This window comes from Amblyomma mixtum, chromosome 10, assembly GCF_055824585.1.
Source record: "Amblyomma mixtum isolate Tamu chromosome 10, ASM5582458v1, whole genome shotgun sequence".
In the NCBI taxonomy this organism is placed as follows: Eukaryota; Metazoa; Arthropoda; class Arachnida; order Ixodida; family Ixodidae; genus Amblyomma; species Amblyomma mixtum.
Window position 1 is genome coordinate 31,674,309 of NC_143021.1, and position 19,845 is coordinate 31,694,153.

Here is a 19,845-nt window from a genome sequence, read left to right on the forward strand (position 1 = left end):
TGCTGATGATATCAGCTTATTTATTGCAGATAGTGATATTGACTCTCTTTTCCACTGTGGCAACCAAGTTTTATCTAAGTTAACTGATAGGTCTTTTAGTAATGGACTAACCATTACTATTAAGAAAACAAAAGCTGTAGTTTTCAGATCAAAAGGTAAGAAACTGGAACAAGGCCGTTATCTCTCCTTAAATGGAAAACCCATAGATATCGTAACTTCAAAACTCTAGGAATTATATTTTCCGAGCACATGCTGTGGGACTTGCAATTCGACTTCATAATAACTAAACTAGCTCGCACCACAGGTTTGCTTTATCGAAATCGCGACGTACTTCCATTTAACGTCAGACTTTTGCTATACCACACACTTTTCGTGTCCACTGTACGTTACTGTTTTCTCGTGTGGGGAAATAGTACATGTAAAAATATTGCTAAACTTGGTCGCGTTCAAAAGAAAATGGTAAGAATTATAACAAACTCACCTCCAATATGTTCATCTATTGCACTTCTTAAAGAACTTAACTTAGTAAACGTGGAACACTATTATGATTTCTGTTTATGCAAGGCCCTAGTGAAAGATAAGAAACAAAGTAACTTCCTCTTGCAGTTAGCAAACATAGGTAACAACATTCACCCATATCACACGCGGTACACAGAACTCTGGGAAGTTCCCTCATCTCGAACAAACTATGGAATGCAAATGTTGTGTAATGTAATTCCAAGACTATTAAATAATCTTAATAAAGGCCATACAATGCATGAACGTATTAGAAACCTTGACGTCTTGCACAGTTGATTTTATTTATGGTATATGAATTATGATGAATGCAGTTAATGTGTATGTCTGTGTGAAAGTGGTGTGTATTATGTCGACATTTTTTTACACGGAAATGGAAAATTGCCACTCTCTGGTTTGTCAAATTTGCATGTTATTACAGTATTTATAGAGTTGTCATGTGTTTTGGTAATAATTGTTATCTAATTACTCTAATGGCTTTACAAAATATGTAATTCCTGATGTTTTGCGCATGTACTGTGTCTGCCCTTGTCCATATGTAAAGGGGGTGCGAGCTTGTCAAGCTGCCCGTAAGGCAGCTTTTTTCTCTCGCCCCCTCATGTACTTTCAGTACATGAAATAAATGAAGTCAAGTGACGCTGGTGGCGGAATCTACGCGAGGGGCAAAGGTGGCTTGAAGGTGCTGCAGCTCCTCGCGGACCACGGAACGGATGAGTTCGCGAAGGGAGTCCGGATTCGTCCTGGGTTCATGGTCGAACCGGTCCAACGTTGACTGAGTCGAAGTTTGACGCAGTTGCCGGTCGTACTGATGGGATCTATGCTGCAGCAATTTCTCCATGTGCACGGCGTCGGCCAGAAACTCCGCGACGGTGTTGGGCGGGTTCCGCACGAGGCCGGAAAAGAGCTCTTCTTTTACGCCGCACATCAGGTGCCGCAGCTTTTTTTCTTCAGGCATGGCCAGATCGGCGCGATGGCAAAGACGCGTCACATCCTCGACGTACATGGCAACACCCTCATTGGGAAGCTGGATTCGAGAGGACAGTGTGCGCTCTGCGCTCTCCCGGCGGTCGCTGTTGACGTACATACTCAGGAGCTGACGTCGAAAGTCCAGCCAAGTAGAGAAAGTAGTCTCATGGTTTCATAGTCTTCAAGGCTGAAGTACACGTTACGCAGCTTTGTAGCGTCGTCCAAGCAGTTAAAGGTCTCGGCCCGTTCGTAGTGAGCCAACCAGTCTTCGGCATCTTCAAACAGGTCACCGTGAAAGGGCTTAGGCGTGCGTGGAGTCTGAAGGGTGAGACAGGTGGGGCTGGCTGCAGGGACAGTCGTAGGCAGGGCGGGCAGTGGCGTCGCCATGAGTGGAGTGGTAGTTGAAGGCGCGCTGACAATAGGAAGGGCCTCGGGGGACAGGCCTCGGATCCTCCGGCTGGCACGATGGACAGGGGTGGTCACAAGAGGCGGACGCGTCGAGTCGTCCTCAGGAGTAGGGAGCATCGGTCGCACCTCCACCAGTGTCACGACCAGAGGAGCCGTGAAGGTAGGCGTCGGGAAGAACCCAAGACTGGGAGCCTTCTTTTAATTATAGAGCCAGCGTCCACGACACCGAAAAGAACAAGCGCGCCGCGAAAGTCTACCGCCGCTTCGTCGTCGTCTTCGATTCAGCGCGGAAGCCGCGCGGCGCGTTAAGCGCGTGGCAATATATATATATATATATATATATATATATATATATATATATATATATATATATATATATATATATATATATATATATATATATATATATATATATAGAAGCCAACAGCCACAAAAACCAAGGGGCACAGGGGATTTTTTTTTAAATTTATTTATTTTGTGGTGTTGATCAATTTAGAATATTACTGAATATGTTATCGCTTAAAGATAATTGATTAGAAAAGCAGAAGAAAAAAACAACCACATGCCGCCGGTGGGATCCGAACCCACGACCTCCGAATTACGCGTCCGGTGCTCTACCTCTGAGCTACGGCGACGGCTGTCAATTCTTCTGCTTTCGGGGGTATTTATGTTTACAAGTAACCTAACCTTGAGAGTGTTCAACAGCGCCACCCACGTTCATAAGCGGCGGACGGAGAACGTCCTGAGTTACCGCAGGTGTGACGTAGAACGTCATCGAACGGAGAGGGTGGAAGCTGAGTGAGAACCCTCTTATGCTTCCTATGGCGTCAAGGCTGCCAGAATCGAGGCCCTCGCTAAGCAATTAAGCAAACAAGGGAAGGGTAATGAGGGGCTCGTTATAAATATGACAGAAGCCAACAGCCACAGAAACCAAGGGGCACAGGCGATTTTTTTTATATTTATTTATTTTGTGGTGTTGATCAATTTAGAATATTACTGAATATGTTATCGCTTAAAGATAATTGATTAGAAAAGCAGAAGAAAAAACAACCACATGCCGCCGGTGGGATCCGAACCCACGACCTCCGAATTACGCGTCCGGTGCTCTACCTCTGAGCTACGGCGACAGCTGTCAATTCTTCTGGTTTCGGGGGTATTTATGTTTACAAGTAACCTAACCTTGAGAGTGTTCAACAGCGCCACCCACGTTCATAAGCGGCGGACGTAGAACGCCCTGAGTTACCGCAGGTGTGACGTAGAACGTCATCGAACGGAGAGGGTGGAAGCTGAGTGAGAACCCTCTTATGCTTCCTATGGCGTCAAGGCTGCCAGAATCGAGGCCCTGGCTAAGCAATTAAGCAAACAAGGGAAGGATAATGAGGGGCTCGTTATAAATATGACAGCTTCGTTAATGACTGCGACATTGCAACTAGCGTGGAAACACAAGGACAGCGACACAAGAAACCGACGGGACAGCACGCTAGACTTCAACTGACGTTTTAATGCACACATAACAGATTTTCACACTTCTATTCGGTGCATGCTCAGGAGACTGTACCCCCGCCCCCTTCTCTTTATCACGAAGCAGGTTGTCAAGCAAACAGTAAAGATTTAAACCAAATTGACGCGCAAGTTTTTCGACAGATAGATTAACTCTTTTCTCGTGAGGGCTACTGAGGGTGTGCTCACGCACTTGTCCCCTGCCTTATCAATGCAAAATGCTTCAAATATCTCCCTATCACCCTGCCTATGAAGCCGCCTCAGCACTCTCGTGTGGCTAAAGAGTGGAACGCATTTTTCTTCATTTCCGCCTGTTGTTTTGACTTCGCATTTGCGGCAATGTGCGGCCAAATGGCCCCCCGCCATCAGAGCTGCGACTGTAATCCGGTGTTTTCGTAGCCTTTCGTTCAGGCACTGGCCTGTTTGGCCAATATAACATTTACCACAGGTCAGTGGGATAAGATACACCACACCGATGGTGCAGTTCACAAACCGCCTGGCGTGTTTTGTTGCGCAGGTTTTTGCCTGGTAAGCATTGTTGACCATTCGGCACATCCTAGACAGCTTTTGTGGGGCAGTCAAAACGACAGGGATGCCGCACTTTCCCGCGGCCTTTTTGAGGCGATGGGACAAGTTGTGCACGTAGGGCACAGGCACCGGACGTCCCCCCGGGCCGTCATTGCAGCAGCCTGCTGTCTTGCGTCCCTGTCGGAGCTCTTTAATAAGGCTCTCAGCGACAGACGCCAGTATGCTGTCAGGGAAGCCAGCGCTACGCAGACGGAGCACTTGCTGCTCAACACTAACGTTCACTTTGTGCTCACAAGACTTCTGAAGAGCGGCTCTTAGGCAGTTCAGTGCTATCCCTCTCTTTACGGTTCTCGAATGGGCCGAATTATAGCTAAGAACAGGTTTTTTTGAACGAGGGAAGTATGTCCAGCATATTGAGCTACTACTAAAGCTAATGCTGAGGTCAAGGTAACGTAAGCAACCCTCATCAGGAACCTCACGAGTAAAACTCAGACCCTTACCACATTTTTGGAAAACACTAAAAACACTCTGCACAATGTCATCTCTTCCATCAGGTGTCACACTTTTTAAAACAACAAGATAATCATCAACATATCTAAAAATTTTTGCAACAAAAGTCTTGTCCAGACGCGAAAAAATTTCTTTGTCAATAGACGCTAAAAACAAGTCGCTTAAAACCGGTGCAATACGCGAACCAATACATATGCCTTGCTTCTGCAAGTAAGAAGCATTGTCAAACTCAACAAGTGTAGAAGAAAGGTAAAAGCTAAGCAATTCTAAAAAGTTATCTACTGAGATCCCAGATGAATTTTGGAAGACAGTCACACCCAGCGCTTCAATTCGCTCTCTGACAGCTGTGCAGAGTTGTGTCTGTGGTATAGAGTAAAAAAGATCTACTACGTCAACGGAAAAAGGCATAAAACGCATCACAGATTTTTTCCTGTCTCGAAAGGAAGTCTATTACCTGATTGGAGTTCCGAATTAAAAACGGGTCCTCCGGAGTCAACAAGTTAAGGTGTTTTTGTAGAAACTTGGAAAGCTCTCCCTGCCAGCAGTGTTTTTCAGTAACTATTGCCCTAAGAGGAATCCCTTCCTTATGGGTCTTAGCCGAAAAAAACAAGCTCAACCTATCCCTTTCCGAGCCCCCAATACTTTTTCCGAGTTTTTCAAGGTTCATATCTTGGCATAGGGCTGACGCTCTTTTCTTCACTAATAAGGTCGAAGAAGTGTTAAAACTTGGTCCAAAATTTTGCATTGAGCCCGAAGAGAACCCTGCCTCTCTTATAGGTATTGTAAGGAACATAGCGAACCGTGCTAGCAGTGAAGAAAAGTGTAGGTGTGTGTCAGATGCCGTCGACTGTCTTCCCTCAGGTCCCTTAAAATCTGCAAAAAAATTAGCGGTCAAAAATACGGTAGAGTTCTTAAAGAGTAATTCACTAACTTTGCTTGTCTCTGATAAAGAGGGCGGTTTTGTTGTTATGCCTAGGTCAGTGTTTGGTGAGAAAGCAGCCGCAGCTATAAGCAAGAATTTCGTCCGCATTATGAGCCATCCTTCTAAAGTGAAGAAAAGAGCGTCAGCCCTATGCCAAGATATGAACCTTGAAAAACTCGGAAAAAGTATTGGGGGCTCGGAAAGGGATAGGCTGAGCTTTTTTTTTTCGGCTAAGACCCATAAGGAAGGGATTCCTCTTAGGGCAATAGTTACTGAAAAACACTGCTGGCAGGGAGAGCTTTCCAAGTTTCTACAAAAACACCTTAACTTGTTGACTCCGGAGGACCCGTTTTTAATTCGGAACTCCAATCAGGTAATAGACTTCCTTTCGAGACAGGAAAAAACCTATGATGCGTTTTATGCCTTTTTCCGTTGACGTAGTAGATCTTTTTTACTCTATACCACAGACACAACTCTGCACAGCTGTCAGAGAGCGAATTGAAGCGCTGGGTGTGACTGTCTTCCAAAATTCATCTGGGATCTCAGTAGATAACTTTTTAGAATTGCTTAGCTTTTACCTTTCTTCTACACTTGTTGAGTTTGACAATGCTTCTTACTTGCAGAAGCAAGGCATATGTATTGGTTCGCGTATTGCACCGGTTTTAAGCGACTTGTTTTTAGCGTCTATTGACAAAGAAATTTTTTCGCGTCTGGACAAGACTTTTGTTGCAAAAATTTTTAGATATGTTGATGATTATCTTGTTGTTTTAAAAAGTGTGACACCTGATGGAAGAGATGACATTGTGCAGAGTGTTTTTAGTGTTTTCCAAAAATGTGGTAAGGGTCTGAGTTTTACTCGTGAGGTTCCTGATGAGGGTTGCTTACGTTACCTTGACCTCAGCATTAGCTTTAGTAGTAGCTCAATATGCTGGACATACTTCCCTCGTTCAAAAAAACCTGTTCTTAGCTATAATTCGGCCCATTCGAGAACCGTAAAGAGAGGGATAGCACTGAACTGCCTAAGAGCCGCTCTTCAGAAGTCTTGTGAGCACAAAGTGAACGTTAGTGTTGAGCAGCAAGTGCTCCGTCTGCGTAGCGCTGGCTTCCCTGACAGCATACTGGCGTCTGTCGCTGAGAGCCTTATTAAAGAGCTCCGACAGGGACGCAAGACAGCAGGCTGCGGCAATGACGGCCCGGGGGGACGTCCGGTGCCTGTGCCCTACGTGCACAACTTGTCCCATCGCCTCAAAAAGGCCGCGGGAAAGTGCGGCATCCCTGTCGTTTTGACTGCCCCACAAAAGCTGTCTAGGATGTGCCGAATGGTCAACAATGCTTACCAGGCAAAAACCTGCGCAACAAAACACGCCAGGCGGTTTGTGAACTGCACCATCGGTGTGGTGTATCTTATCCCACTGACCTGTGGTAAATGTTATATTGGCCAAACAGGCCAGTGCCTGAACGAAAGGCTACGAAAACACCGGACTACAGTCGCAGCTCTGATGGCGGGGGGCCATTTGGCCGCACATTGCCGCAAATGCGAAGTCAAAACAACAGGCGGAAATGAAGAAAAATGCGTTCCACTCTTTAGCCACACGAGAGTGCTGAGGCGGCTTCATAGGCAGGGTGATAGGGAGATATTTGAAGCATTTTGCATTGATAAGGCAGGGGACAAGTGCGTGAGCACACCCTCAGTAGCCCTCACGAGAAAAGAGTCTGTCGAAAAACTTGCGCGTCAATTTGGTTTAAATCTTTACTGTTTGCTTGACAACCTGCTTCGTGATAAAGAGAAGGGGGCGGGGGTACAGTCTCCTGAGCATGCACCGAATAGAAGTGTAAAAATCTGTTATGTGTGCATTAAAACGTCAGTTGAAGTCTAGCGTGCTGTCCCGTCGGTTTCTTGTGTCGCTGTCCTTGTGTTTCCACGCTAGTTGCAATGTCGCAGTCATTAACGAATTCACACCAACTAGCCCAACTGTCTTCCATGAAAATATGACAGAAGCCAACAGCCACAGAAACCAAAGGGCACAGGGGATTTTTTTTTAAATTTATTTATTTTGTGGTGTTGATCAATTTAGAATATTACTGAATATGTTATCGCTTAAAGATAATTGATTAGAAAAGCAGAAGAAAAAACAACCACATGCCGCCGGTGGGATCCGAACCGACGACCTCCGAATTACCCGTCCGGTGCTCTACCTCTGAGCTACGGCGACGGCTCTCAATTCTTCTGCTTTCGGGGGTATTTATGTTTACAAGTAACCTAACCTTGAGAGTGTTCAACAGCGCCACCCACGTTCATAAGCGGCGGACGTAGAACGTCCTGAGTTACCGCAGGTTACCGCAGCTCAGAGGTAGAGCACCGGACGCCTAATTAGGAGGTCGTGGGTTCGGATCCCACCGGCGGTATGGGGTTGTTTTTTCTTCTGCTTTTCTAATCAATTATCTTTAAGCGATAACATATTCAGTAATATTCTAAATTGATCAACACCACAAAATAAATAAATTAAAAAAAAATCCCCTGTGCCCCTTGGTTTCTGCGGCTGTTGGCTTCTGTCATATTTATAACGAGCCCCTCATTACCCTTCCCTTGTTTGCTTAATTGCTTAGCGAGGGCCTTGATTCTGGCAGCCTTGACGCCATAGGAAGCATAAGAGAGTTCTCACTCAGCTTCCACCCTCTCCGTTCGATGACGTTCTACGTCACACCTGCGGTAACTCAGGACGTTCTACGTCCGCCGCTTATGAACGTGGGTGGCGCTGTTGAACACTCTCAAGGTTAGGTTACTTGTAAACATAAATACCCCCGAAAACAGAAGAATTGACAGCCGTCGCCGTAGCTCAGAGGTAGAACACCGGACGCGTAATTCAGAGGTCGTGGGTTCGGATCCCACCGGCGGCATGTGGTTGTTTTTTCTTCTGCTTTTCTAATCAATTATCTTTAAGCGATAACATATTCAGTAATATTCTAAATTGATCAACACCACAAAATAAATCAATTAAAAAAAAATCCCCTGTGCCCTTTGGTTTCTGTGGCTGTTGGCTTCTGTCATATTTATAACGAGCCCCTCATTACCCTTCCCTTGTTTGCTTAATTGCTTAGCGAGGGCCTCGATTCTGGCAGCCTTGACGCCATAGGAAGCATAAGAGGGTTCTCACTCAGCTTCCACCCGCTCCGTTCGATGACGTTCTACGTCACACCTGCGGTAACTCAGGACATTCTACGTCCGCCGCTTATGAACGTGGGTGGCGCTGTTGAACACTCAAGGTTAGGTTACTTGTAAACATAAATACCCCCGAAAGCAGAAGAATTGACAGCCGTAGCCGTAGCTCAGAGGTAGAGCACCGGACGCGTAATTCGGAGGTCGTGGGTTCGGATCCCACCGGCGGCATATGGTTGTTTTTTCTTCTGCTTTTCTAATCAATTATCTTTAAGCGATAACATATTCAGTTATATTCTAAATTGATCGACACCACAAAATAAATAAATTTAAAAAAAAAATCCCCTGTGCCCCTTGGTTTCTGTGGCTGTTGGCTTCTGTCATATTTATAACGAGCCCCTCATTACCCTTCCCTTGTTTGCTTAATTGCTTAGCGAGGGCCTCGATTCTGGCAGCCTTGACGCCATAGGAAGCATAAGAGGGTTCTCACTCAGCTTCCACCCTCTCCGTTCGATGACGTTCTACGTCACACCTGCGGTAACTCAGGACGTTCTACGTCCGCCGCTTATGAACGTGGGTGGCGCTGTTGAACACTCTCAAGGTTAGGTTACTTGTAAACATAAATACCCCCGAAAGCAGAAGAATTGACAGCCGTCGCCGTAGCTCAGAGGTAGAGCACCGGACGCGTAATTCGGAGGTCGTGGGTTCGGATCCCACCGGCGGCATGTGGTTGTTTTTTCTTCTGCTTTTCTAATCAATTATCTTTAAGCGATAACATATTCAGTAATATTCTAAATTGATCAACACCACAAAATAAATAAATTAAAAAAAAATCTCCTGTGCCCCTTGGTTTCTGTGGCTGTTGGCTTCTGTCATATCTATAACGAGCCCCTCATTACCCTTCCTATATATATATATATATATATATATATATATATATATATATATATATATATATATATATATATATACATATGGCTACCCATATATTTATGGGTAGCCGAAACACAGGGCAAGACAATAAGCGTTAGGATGCGTTTCTGAGCCTCCGAAAAAATGATAGGCATTCTGTAGATGAAAGCATTGCTCTATTTCAAGCCGTCAAACAAAGCACCGCGCAGTAAAAGCTATAGAGGAAATTTTGCTAAATGCGTGATTAAAGTTTTTACAGGATCCGGCTACCTGTTGGGCAAGGTATGTACAGGTGACTTTTTCAACTCTATAAATGACAAGCTTCGAAAGGAAGACAGTGTAAAAATGTTTCACGGACGTCAACCATTTATTGTGAAGACTTGGTTCCACAGCCCTTCTCAGAAATATTTCCGCCTGTTGGCTTGAGAAAATACAAGCTAAACTGCTAAGGGGACAGGTTGAAGATAAATAAAAAAATTCAATCTCACTTTTGCTTGGTTTTTAATACTGGACTCTTTTCTGCGTCTTCTTTAGTATTGCACTTCTTCGTGCGTTGCATAATTCCCGTTAAAGACTAGCTTTGGAAATGAGGAATAGAGTGGCCGGGTCACATTTTGGTAGAGGCAGTGTCTTACCAGCCATTTGAAATACAATTACATGACAGAAATTGAATGTTTCTTAGTTGAGTTGAAGTAAAAACATATTTAGGAACACTCTTAGAGCTCTTAGGCTCCATGCTAGCATATTAGTCCTTCATTCGCATTATCTGACAGAAAGCTAACAAAGATGCCACTTTAGTACAAAAGGCACAGACATGTGCACAAGAGATGCTCTCGTATACATTCAACGGCGGTAAAATAGCAAGAGCAAAGGTTCTGGAGGCCTTCTGGCTATTCTGAAGCACTAACACTCTCCACCGACTGAGAGAAGTTGACTGGTGGGAAGTTTTCACTGCTCGCTGAGCAGCATAGCAAGTAAAAAAAAGAAGCACAGGAAACTAAACTACAGGGAGAAAAAAACTAAGAAAAGTTGAATAATTACTATGGAGGTCATGCTTATAGAAGAAATTGGTCGGCAATGCTGGGAAAGCAAAAAGTGTGGTAACAAAATTACTTTTTACTTTACATTTTTATCTCAAAACAAGTTTTTTGTTACGATAGTACCTAGTACCAATATCTTCAAAACAATAAGAGGCAGAAGACTCATTTCTTGTCTGTGCTTTAAATGAGCACGTGTGAATATACTGAATCGAAATTAGGCCCGTGCATTGTTTTGTTTTGATTTTATAGACAGAAATTACACCAGAAATGTCCTTAAATCGCGTCCTCGCTGCTGAAAAATTATTTGAAATTAGTATTTTAGTTGTCTTACATACTTTTCGTTCAGTCGAAGGAGCATAAAGCAGAGATAAGAATGAAGCAAATAGGTAGGCGCTACCTCGATTGGCTGTTGAGAAAAATGCACCAAAACGTGCCCTAAAATTCATGGCAAGAATAGCGCTTACGCTGTCCCCTTAAATTTTAGATGCCGCAGAGTCTGCTGTTAAAAAGTTCTCCGTGAATTTGTCCATTCATCCCTATGCAATCGAATGCTGTAGCTGTTTGCAATTGTCAGTAACTGGTTCATTGCTGTTTACTGTAGGCCACAAAAGTTTAACGGGTAGATGTTCTCTGAAAAAAAGAAATGTACTGTGGCCTTGCCACGCGACCAAGACGCCTTGTATCGCTACAGGTGGACGCAGTACGCATGTCCTTCTCATATATTTACACTTTCGATGTGACTGGTTTGCATGGCGCAGCCGAAATATTTGTTCTTGCCACTCGCGCTATGTAATCGTTTTCTGCAGATGACATTGCTTTCATTGGTTACTTTCTCGACATGTAGGCTTGTTTGCCAGCATGTAGCAGTTTTTTCTGGGTTTTTCAATTATGCGTTAGCCCCTGCGTTTTGTGTTTCTTTGTCTATACGATGCGTCTTGTCTGCAACAATCAGTGTTTACATGAAACTTTCATACTATCCTTTTGGAAACATGAAGCTTTCATTAGACGTTTTCTTGTGCCGTCAGATATTAAAGTGGCTCCCATGCAGGAGGAAGCGGTAAGGAGTAATTGAATGGCGCTAATAGAAACGTGCTTCACTGTACACAAGTATGACAGCTCATGAGGGTATTTATTTTAGTTACGAAAAAAAAATACCCTCACTATTTTTTTACCCTAGCCACAATGTCTAATTGGTGCTGATGGCCACGGGTGAAGAAAGTAATCTTGCTGTTGTGGAAACACTGTCCACTTAGGTAAATTAAGGAAATAAAAACACTAATATCAACCCAACGAAAGAATGAAACACACAGTGGCAGAGAAGTTAAAATGATACGAAGTCTACATGGCACAAAATCTTACCGGGTTCAGCTTTGTATATACCTCGTAGAAGTTCCGCAAGCACTTGTTGATGCTGTTCTTGAATGTCGTCATATTCTGAAAGATCGAGTTGTGCAGCCATGAAGAGGTTTTATCACACATGTATGTATTTTATGCATGCGACACTCGATGTGTATACGCCACATGGCACGAGCTCTAGCCGAAAACTACCAATGTAAAAAGGTGTGAAGCCTTTATCGGTCCACCTTTCCGAAGGCATGATTTGATATTTTTTTAGCCACAAAAATTTCATGGCTCATACCCAAAAAAAATTCTAAGTCAGCGCGCACAGCAATGCGGGCATCCGTTTTTCGTTGCGCAGAGCAATTTCTGTTGGGAGCTCCACTCTACAGGTACCGATTTCTGCTGGCGCTAGAGTATAAGTAGTGATGACGTGAGAAAATTCGGCACTGCCCGCACCAGCGAAACCAAGCTTGTGTGTGTTGGCCGCAGGCTCCGGCGCACGACAGTGATGAAGTGAATGATGAAGTGAATCGAATCGCGTCTCAGCAGATCGTCACGGAGGAGACTGAAGAGAGAGAAGGAAAAAGAAATGATTGAAGAAAAGCAGAAGCTACTCTTGAATGAAAGATTAGCTTCCCAGAGCACTGGCGGTGGTATTTTTCTTGTGTACGCAAAATTCACCGCTCCTGAAAATAATTGAAATGAATCTCGTGTGCAGTGAGTGAAACCTCAAGTGAAGTACGACGCCTTCCCGCCGCAGAGTCAGGGCAAAAACAAACCAGGCGGTGAACCAAAACACTAAAGAGCATGCTCCGCTCTTTTGTAGAGGGTTTACTTACTATATTTATATGCCTATTGCACCACGATACTTTTTTCTGGGCGGTGTTGTTTAAACCCTTGAATACTAACTGCGGCATCACCTTTCGTAAAACAGCTCAAAAGGCCTTGAGTGCCTATGCTGAGATTGCTGTCCTAAAATGTTCGTGCAATACACGTTTAGAAAACTGAAGAAAATGGCGAAAGAGTTGAGGGTTGACAATTTCGTTTTTCAAGAACACATACAGCGCACTCCTCTGCCTTCCTATTTCGAAAACAATTCCTCTCACAGTCGACTCAGTGCAGCATGTGAAAGGGCAGGCCAAATAGTATTGGCAGGCGAACAGCCTGAGAATCATTCTATGCCAAGACACAGTAGAATTCGTGACTCGCGTCAATAAAATATTTCGTGTTTGCACCAATTCCTTAATGCCTGCTTTTTGCAAGTCTGGTTCTTGGATATACAATTCGTGCTTTCAGCATTCGGTTGCTGAGCGCAGGACACCGTCACTAAATTTCAGCCCCTCCAGCCGCGCTTTACTATCTAAACTGGCGGCCGAACCACTCACGCAGGAACAAATGGCGACTGGACTTGGCAGTGGATTCCATTCATTAATCACCCTCGGAAAAAATCTATATCTGAATGCATCATTCTGTGTCTAGAAGTCAGTCGTTTAACTCGATTCAACTCACGGCGATAAGTTGCGGTGTGCATGCGATCTTAACATATTCAATAATTGGTCTTATTAATTTCTTGCGTGGCAAGCTTTTCACATCAAGGGTCGCGCTTTACAAGCTTTGCATTAGGCCCAAGTGAAGCTTTATTGCCCAAGAGAAGTTTATGGTAAGTTCATGTGCAGTCACATTTTAAGTTTAAAATGTTCTACGCAGTCGTACTCAGGTGTCTCTAGTGACGACAACGTATTGCCCGGGCAGAAAAGTTGTGCGACCTTACTTATCCAAAATTTTTCGAATTCTTTAGCAGCAGTTTCTAAGCGCTCGTATGTTTCTTTTTTCTGTTCTACACGCACGTTGAAATCAGACTTATTTTGGCAAGATGTGCACTGTAAACAATGTGCAACTGTGCGTAGACTAGATTTTCGATAAAAAATGAAATCTTTTCTTCAGCGTTCTTCTAATGAGTTTTCTTATCAGGTTAATGAGAAAAAATGTTTCACTTCTTACCTGCTTGTAGAAGTGTCCATACTTGTCGTAGCACATTCGGAGTGGAAGGCAGTAGTTCCTGCTAATCTAGAATTGATGAAAAACCCCAGAAAAGTTTCCAGATGCTTTCTAACATGTGCCAAACTTCGTTTGATCGTTGCACTCTTTGCGGATATTCTGAACTCGTAAGCAGTAAGCCTTTACGAGTGGTTGCTCTATAAAGGTCGCGTTTTTACCACGAAAAAAACTTGTATTCTTGGTTAGCGTACAGCACAGGCTAACGTAGGTTTAAAAACCGTGTAATGTCGTTGAGCAAACTTTTTAGATCAGAAAATTAATTTCACCAAGTCTACGGCATATTGCTTGAGTTAAGATGGTGTACTAATTCTGACATTCAGAATAAGGCGGGAAGAAGGTATACTATCCTGCACCCAAAAGCAGTAATTCAACTAATTTGCATTCGCCAATACCGCTGGTGTACGTTCAAGAGTTTCAGCTGATTTAGATGAAGATGCTATAATAGGTAAAACCATACTGCTCAAATTGTGTACGATGTTGCTTATATCCTATCCTTAAATAAGCACTTTGGCGTGTTTTGCAATTCCAGTGCGAAAATAAGACTGTGCGAAGAATTGCTGGGTTTTCTTGCAACATATAAGCATGCCATGGATACGTCTTCATCACCTACGAATATCAAGATCCGAGTTGATTATGAAAGCCAAAATGTTCAGAGGGTGGCTTTGTCTTAGGAAACGTATATTTGTGAAAACTTTCAAGTAGAATAACACATCACCACATCAAAGAATATTAGTTTTTGATCCTTAATGAACATCGTTTTCTGGCGCTTGGTATCACAATTTGCAGATGTAACCAGCGCTATTGTTCTTTAATGCACTCCCTCTGTATTCTTCATTCTGCCAGGAAAAAAAAAGTGACTAAATTATTCTTGTAGAAGGCACGTTATGATCAAGCGTGCACAGTCTGCGTCGCCTGTGTGTAGAACAGTGTGCTCCATCCAATAAAAGCTAAAATTTGAAAGCTGCCATAGTTTGAGAGCAAAATACTAGGGATCATATTGTTTGCAAGTACATGGAGCTCTACTTCCGTGCAAGCGTTGTCTCAAAATCATTGAAGCTGCGACAAGGAGTCATTTTTATGCTCGAGCGCTCTAGAGAAGGGTGACGTGGATAGTACTTTCTACAATATAGCGGGAGTTATTTGTTTTTAAATCTTTAGAGCATTATCTCTTTTTACTTCGTTGCTCGATTTTGCGCCATTGTCGAAGCCGTCCGCACCACAGACCTTGGAATGGTGCCAAAGGCTGCTGCGTGAGTAGCGACACCACATGTTCTTTGTTTGGTGAGGGTGCAGGCTGCGACGGTTCGCCTGGTGAACTTCACAATGCGCAAAGACATTACCTGGCCAGTAGCATCAAGGCTCGTTTCTGAAAAGTTTTTTGCTTCCACACCACTGCTAACACTCAAAAATTTGCGTTACAGGTTCATAACCATGGTGTGATCTTAACGCGAATGTTCTCATCGAGCAGGTGTAATAAAAGCTACTACTGCAGATTGTGTTAGAAAGCTTCACATTAGTAACTTGCTACCGTAAAAAAAATGTCTTTTTGCTCTATAGTCTCCATCTGTAATTAGTTCGGAGATATTTATACAAAACGATTTTCTGCTGAGTTCTCTTGCACTTTGAGAAGGCGGCCTTCTCTCCGCTTGCGTGGGGCAACTAACATTGATACTCCGAAAAGAGGGCACAAATTTTGAGCGAAAGGTTGCACCCAGTCAACGCGGCAACATCACTGTTGAAAGTTTTACACACCACTACTACTATTCGTTACCGAGTCACAGGCATCCAGATCGTGTACAGCAGAAATCGGTCGATAGTTTTGCTACCCGAAAACACACTTAGAAAAATTTTAGGGATGAAAAAGCTTTAGACTAGTGGACGGTAAATACAGGATGTTACAATCCGATTTTGGACGGGTGCTTACCGTTCTCTTTAATTATTATCGTCCTGAGCGGATGTTTCAGTAGCATGGTTTCGCCTCAAGCGTAATTTAAAAAAAATGCATGCTGAAAATGGGCCGACGGAGTATAGATACTACTTTACGTTCTACTGGTATTATAGCACATCGCGTTCCTTTTAAAACGATGTCCTGTCGAATCCTTGCACTTAATCTTTGAAACGGCCGTCATGGCAGCGAAAAGAAGATTTGTCAAGGGCGCCAGAAATCGTGCTTTTCTAGCAAGCGAGTGCAAATGCAGGACGGAAGGGTTATGCACGAGACCAGATAACTTCATCGAATAACAAAAAATGAATGTCAATTTCTCTGAAGTTCCCTGTTAAATTTGTCACTTACATACACAGTGATTGGCTCTGTTCTACCTCGGCTCTTGAAGCGGCATAAACCCCAACACAACACCAACGTTTATATGTTAGTTAATTGGAAACACTGAAAATAGAGAGGAGAGCTGCTGATATTACCCTGCAGCAGCAGCTGCCGTAGTAGATGCGTGCTACTGCAGCTAGAAGTTCAAATACGGGCGTTGATGGGCCGAAAATTGCAAAGAAATCGCTGCGAACACACACAAGTTGCAACAGAGGCTGCGACATATGTGAGGTATACCTCTCTCGCTCCGCATTCGTTATGTGACTTAAGAGTTCTCATAATTTTATAGGCACTGCTTTATGTTCGCGTGTCGGGCGAAAAGCGATTGCCGCCGGCACATGGGAAGAGCTGAAGTTATCGCGTTCATTGCAGCCTTTTGAATCTATGTGATGTAGGAAATCGCAACGAACATTAATACTTATTGCAATCAGCGCTTCTGTTTTTTTCACTACCACTCACGCTATCCCTCAACTGTCCCGGCTGCATTTAAACTGCTTCGTTGGGTTGCGTGTAGCGCGTATAGAACTCAAGCGGTGCATTATTGCAGAAATCATTTCATTTCTCCTCCAGCATTCACCAAAGCAAACGCCGACCCCAATATTGTCTTACCTTTTGAGCGAGCGTGATGTTTATTGGATAATTCATGTAGACATGCGTGCAACTTGCCACCCATTTGGTGCCGAGGACAGCTCCTTTTGCAGCTATTCTAACGCCTAGGCAAGGAGAGAGAGTAAAGAATATAAGAATGAGCCATTTTCTCTCATAACTCATTTCTACAGCTGTTCTTCGCTCTTGTATTGACCAATATGGTTCGATATGATAAAAGAACACAGAAGAGTTATACAAAACTTTTCGTTTCATGCATCTCGGGAAGTTTAAGTACGGGTATATAGCAGGAAGTATATATGCAATAAACATTTTACTCCTGGCGCGAGGGATTACGCGCAACGAGCCATAGACGCGGTAATACTGGACCGAGAGCTTACTTTTTTTGTGATCACATGGATCAAGGCCTTCTCTCACCAAAGAACGCTTTATGTAAGTACCGCTCTCTACCCGCGCCTGCGAGACTACAAAACAGCCGGCAAGTGCGATCAGAAGCCCCCAGTTTGCCATGATCCCTTAGCTCGGTCTTTAAAGTGAAGAATCCCAAACGGGCGCTTTTATGTCGCGCACAACACCAAGTGAACAGGATCTCTTGCTGTCAGCCGTGATGGACAATAGTAAATGTAACATTCCTTGAGAGACCTGAATCACCGGGTAAGTCACTGCAGCTGCTCGCGAACCGTGTTGCTCCCCGACGCTCTGCAATGTGTTTCCAGTCTCAAGAATTTGCGTTCCTAGCCTGAGTACACACTATTCAGGACGCGCTTACGCTCGCAACGTGCACAAATTTAGAATGGTCTTTGAATGATCTGCTCTCTGAGAACGTAAGCTAGGACACATCCATTTGAAACTCTTGAGGTGTCAGCAGGTGCGCCAAGCGTTCTTCAAAAATAAAGATAAAATGTAAACGAGTGGGCTCCTTGCGAAGAGGCGCAAAAATCGTCGATGTTCAAATTCACTAATCCTTTTGTTAAGAATCTGAACGCTCCGTGGAAAACGTTGGACATGGTTGCACTTCCCTGAGACACTTTTGTTATGCCCACGGTTACCTGCATGAATGGATTTGCAATGCCTTAATTTTTTGCGTGGTTAAAAGTGGGGCCCTCGAATCGCCCCGTTCCAAGGTTGAGAGCCGCAGGCCTCTGCTCTAAGGGTTGGTGTGGAGTGCAGAGCTCGGAAGAGCAGGAGGACGTCGATGTCGCGACTGTACAAAAGATACTTATCCAACATAGGGCCTCGGTTCTATGTTTTCTAGCTCGCGAATAAAGTGCAGAGGGTAGTGACCCATTCGTTGAGTGTTCGCTGTTTTCTAGCCAGCGCCCACAACGAGCAACGTCACCAGCACTCTCGCCGCTCATATGAAGGAGTGAACGACGCTGCCACAGGGTAGCCAGAGTCTAGTTTCAAGACTTTACACTGACCGAGGTTGACCAGAGAAATAGAGAGAGAGAGAGACTTAAATGAATAAAGGAGAGGTGACTAGGAAAAGGCATCGTCACTGCGGAAGCATCCATTGTCACGGGCTGGCAGCAGACGCGTGGGAGAGGAGCACTGCCTCTGCTCGTGGCTGTCTCTCTCCAGCAGGGGACAAGAAAGTACGCTTTCGGCCATTCTTTCGGGAAACGTATCCTCACTACAGTACACACACGAACCAGAGCCTCTAGATGCCTATCTTGTCGTCGTTTAACCCCTCCTGGCACGTAGTTATTCGCAGGGAGCACTAACTAGATCACTGAATTAGATGGTGACTATTTCGAGCGGAAGTAGTACTTTACGAGTTCATACCGGCTCACCGGTTTGTGTGACGCTTTGCCTTGAGGGTGACCTTAGGCAAAATATAAATAAATGAAGCAAATGTAGCCGCGTCTGAGATCCCAATCCCCGACGGAGCGAACTGATGAGCTTCACAGGCCAATGCACGAGAGCACAAGAATGATGTTGAACAGCAACATACACTCGCGTTGTGCATTGCACATCGTCTTTTTCATCAACTAATATCAGGGCTTTGAGCTGTGTGGCGGTAGTGACAGAGAGATGTCCGCGGCATAGGCTGGCGTGGACAACGTTGTGGCAAAAACACGTCACTAGAGCAATACGCATAGGGCGTTGACAACATTGCTGTAGAAATCCGGCACACGAGCATAGGCACCGGCGAGCATTGTGTAAATTGGTACTGACGATGAAAAAGTTGAAGACGCGCATAGCTGGCTCCCTGGGTCAGTGGAAACCTTAACTGCGCTTTCAGGTGCATAGCGGCGGTGTCCACCTGAAGAGAACTGTGCTTTTGCAGAATAATTTGTGCTTAGGAATGCTAAGCCACTAGAAATTTTTTTTTTACATTGTGTGCCACATTGCTCAAATATGGCAAACCTTGATTTTATTTCCTTCGCCGCTATCATCTTTCTTCTTTTCTTTCCGGACAGTGCCATTCACCTCATTTAGAGAAAATTCAGCCACCTCTATCATTATTCTTGATGGGAAGCCCGCATCAGGCATGGTTTTGGCCTGCGTAGTTACACCGATTTACACAGTATGGCAACAACGTCTTTTCGGAATGTCTTGGAAGGAAGTCTTCGCAGTGCCTTTCTTGACAAGTTGCGAGCGGTCACAATTACAAGGTGTCTTTTTTGAGTTGTTGATGGGCACATCCTGCTCAAATGGCTTTTTTCCGAAAATTTAGTACGCCAGATAAGTGGACAGAGTCATCATCATCATCATCAGCTCTTACTAGTTCCAGCACCTCGCTACCAATTGTGAACTGCTGTTCCCTGGCTAGGCTGTTGAACATTACTTTGGTTTTCTGCATGGTAATTCTTAGCCCCACCATTCTGCTCTGCCTGTCTAACTGATTGATCATGCTTTGCAGTTCTTTTCCTGAGTGGTTTAGCAAGGCAATGTCATCAGCGAATCGCAAATTAGTCAGTTATTCTCCATTAACTCTTATCCCCAACTGTTCCCATTCCAGTCCCCGGAATACCTCCTGTAAGCAGGCAGTGAAGAGCACTGGCGAGATCGTGTCTCCCTGCCTGACACCTTTCTGTATTGGAATTTTATTGCT

The 19,845-nt window shown here is 44.3% G+C and overlaps 1 protein-coding gene across 1 annotated transcript in view; it reads right to left on the reverse strand.

Moving 5' to 3' along the window:
• LOC149325536 (uncharacterized) overlaps positions 1-19,845 on the reverse strand; it is a 150,931-nt gene that overhangs the window by 47,888 nt on the left and 83,198 nt on the right. Inside the window, exons 3-5 of the mRNA XM_089564327.1 lie at positions 16,791-16,894; positions 13,802-13,867; positions 11,819-11,893 (exon numbers count right to left, since the gene is read on the reverse strand). Coding sequence (XP_089420453.1) covers positions 11,819-11,893; positions 13,802-13,867; positions 16,791-16,894 — 245 coding nt within the window. The remainder of the gene's footprint in view (positions 1-11,818; positions 11,894-13,801; positions 13,868-16,790; positions 16,895-19,845) is intronic.